Source organism: Ascaphus truei, chromosome 11 (genome assembly GCF_040206685.1).
Source record: "Ascaphus truei isolate aAscTru1 chromosome 11, aAscTru1.hap1, whole genome shotgun sequence".
Classification (NCBI taxonomy): Eukaryota; Metazoa; Chordata; class Amphibia; order Anura; family Ascaphidae; genus Ascaphus; species Ascaphus truei.
In genome coordinates, this window is record NC_134493.1 from 32,496,326 (window position 1) to 32,498,825 (window position 2,500).

Here is a 2,500-nt window from a genome sequence, read left to right on the forward strand (position 1 = left end):
TGTAGGGATTCCCTCTGCAGAGGAGGCCATGAGTGTAATGATGCAGACAAGCTGCCATTTAAAGGCCTGTCCTCCCCACTATCCCACAGACTGCATGGGACTTCCCAGTGACTGGAGCACCAATCTGAGCTGTACTAATAGCATTCTGAACCACAACGAACAAACAGTAAATGTAAGTAATGATTTAAATAGCTGTGTTACAGCACCACCACATTGCACGTATAGTTTTAAGCATTGCGTTGTGGATGTGTAAATGTCGGTGCGTACGTTGCCTGATGGTCCTGCATGACAATCATCTTCCTGTGTTACACGCCCCCCAAACAGGTTATAAATGTAAAGAATTACAACAGATTTCTGACTTATCGTAAACGTAATTGTTTCTCTTTAGTTCCCACATAACGGTGAAATGTAAAATGTGGATAGACTTGCTATGAAGCTTGCGTTTTTTTGGCGTAACTTGGGTCTGTCTCGTACACATACAACTATTTTACGTGTTATATTTACTGCTGACAAACATTCCATCAAAATGATTTCTTGGACATGTAACGATCGGCCTTGCATGGGTGCGCTTCTTGCTTTTCTGTAGTGGAATGTTATTATACGTACAATCTCACCTAGTCGGACAGTTGCATTTCTTATGCGCAAATGGGGAAGTGTTTCCTCTTACCTCACCCTGTCCTCAGAGAGCCAATAAAGATCACGGGAGGTAGGGAGGGGGAACTCTGGCTGATCACACAGTGACCTCACACAATGACCTCACACCCCTCCCAAGTCTCACTTTAACAAATAAATGGAACATACTTATAGGTGTCTGTTTTGGGTTAAAAAAGGGTATCTATTACCCAGATGAGACCCCCTTAATCATGTCACTGGAATGAGTTCACTTTGGTCCTGGGAGGGATTGTCCCTTTAACTTCTGAGTGATCGCTCTGTAAAACAGGTCTAATTTAGTGCTTGAGATTCCGAGATAAATTGCTTTGGCCCTGATCATAAGCAGCTAACATCAGATTCCCCTGCTTTAAAGTCTGCGACATTACATGCATGTGGGGTTTATTTATTTGTTTGCGGTTTAAAGTGATTTTTTATTATTGCTGTTTTAGTGAGGTTTGTTCTTCGTGCTTTTAGGTGTTTGGCACAACAACAAAAAGGCTCTTCTTTCCAAGTTGTGTTGGCATCTAGTGCAAACACAGCTTCAGGTTCTGGTCATTTTTCTGACTTTATAACAACACTGGAAAATGTGTAAAAGTGTATTACATCTCAGACTTGTGAATACCCGTCTCATGTTGCATCAGGAAAAATATTTACACAATCCTCCAAATAGTCAACATTATATGGGGACAAAAGTGGTGTACGGTTATAGTAATTGAGTGAATATCTGTTATAGATTTTCATCTGTTTAAATTGGAGCACTCTTATTAAAAAGAAGTCCTGAATTAATGTCTTACTGAGTATAGTGCACATTTCGAGTGAGTGTGCTGGTCCTTGAAGGGTTTCGACTTTTCGGCTGTTGTACCTTTGAAAGGTAACGTGTATTAGACGTAGTTCCACAAGCCCCTTTTGGACCTTATAAGATTCTCCTTTTTAGATGTGCCTTTTAATTCTGTAGCTGTGCAGTTTATATACCAGAACAATGACCTTATTCTGAAAACCCCTTTTACCAGTAGTGCGCGATTGATGCCGGTTCTCTGCGTGATTGATGCCGGTTCTCTGCGTGATTGATGCCGGTTCTCTGCGTGATTGATTGCCGGTTCTCTGCGTGATTGATTGCCGGTTCTCTGCGTGATTGATTGCCGGTTCTCTGCGTGATTGATTGCCGGTTCTCTGCGTGATTGATGCCGGTTCTCTGCATGATTGATGCCGGTTCTCTGCGCGATTGATGCCGGTTCTCTGCGCGATTGATGCCGGTTCTCTGCGCGATTGATTGCCGGTTCTCTGCGCGATTGATTGCCGGTTCTCTGCGCGATTGATTGCCGGTTCTCTGCGCGATTGATTGCCGGTTCTCTGCGCGATTGATGCCGGTTCTCTGCGCGATTGATGCCGGTTCTCTGCGCGATTGATTGCCGGGTCTCTGCGCGATTGATTGCCGGTTCTCTGCGCGATTGATTGCCGGTTCTCTGCGCGATTGATTGCCGGTTCTCTGCGCGATTGATGCCGGTTCTCTGCGCGATTGATGCCGGTTCTCTGCGCGATTGATGCCGGTTCTCTGCGCGATTGATGCCGGTTCTCTGCGCGATTGATGCCGGTTCTCTGCGCGATTGATGCCGGTTCTGTGCTTGTGTACAGTACGTTTTTGTACTTTCATGCTTTTTGTTTTTCCCCCGAAGCAACGCAGCTAGTAAAAGTAATACGTCTTCGCAGAGTCTCGTGCACAAACTGTTTGTCCCTTCATCTTTCAGCGTGCCTTTTCTGTCAGGATTTCCACATAACTTTGGGTGATAACTGTATTTCTAAATGTTTTGTTTGATTTACAAAGGGTTTTCTGCTGAAAAATAAATGTATT

At 44.2% G+C, this 2,500-nt stretch overlaps 1 protein-coding gene across 1 annotated transcript in view; it reads left to right on the top strand.

Moving 5' to 3' along the window:
• UNKL (unk like zinc finger) overlaps positions 1–2,500 on the top strand; it is a 68,709-nt gene that overhangs the window by 40,683 nt on the left and 25,526 nt on the right. The window contains exon 7 of the mRNA XM_075565082.1: positions 6–172. Coding sequence (XP_075421197.1) covers positions 6–172 — 167 coding nt within the window. The remainder of the gene's footprint in view (positions 1–5; positions 173–2,500) is intronic.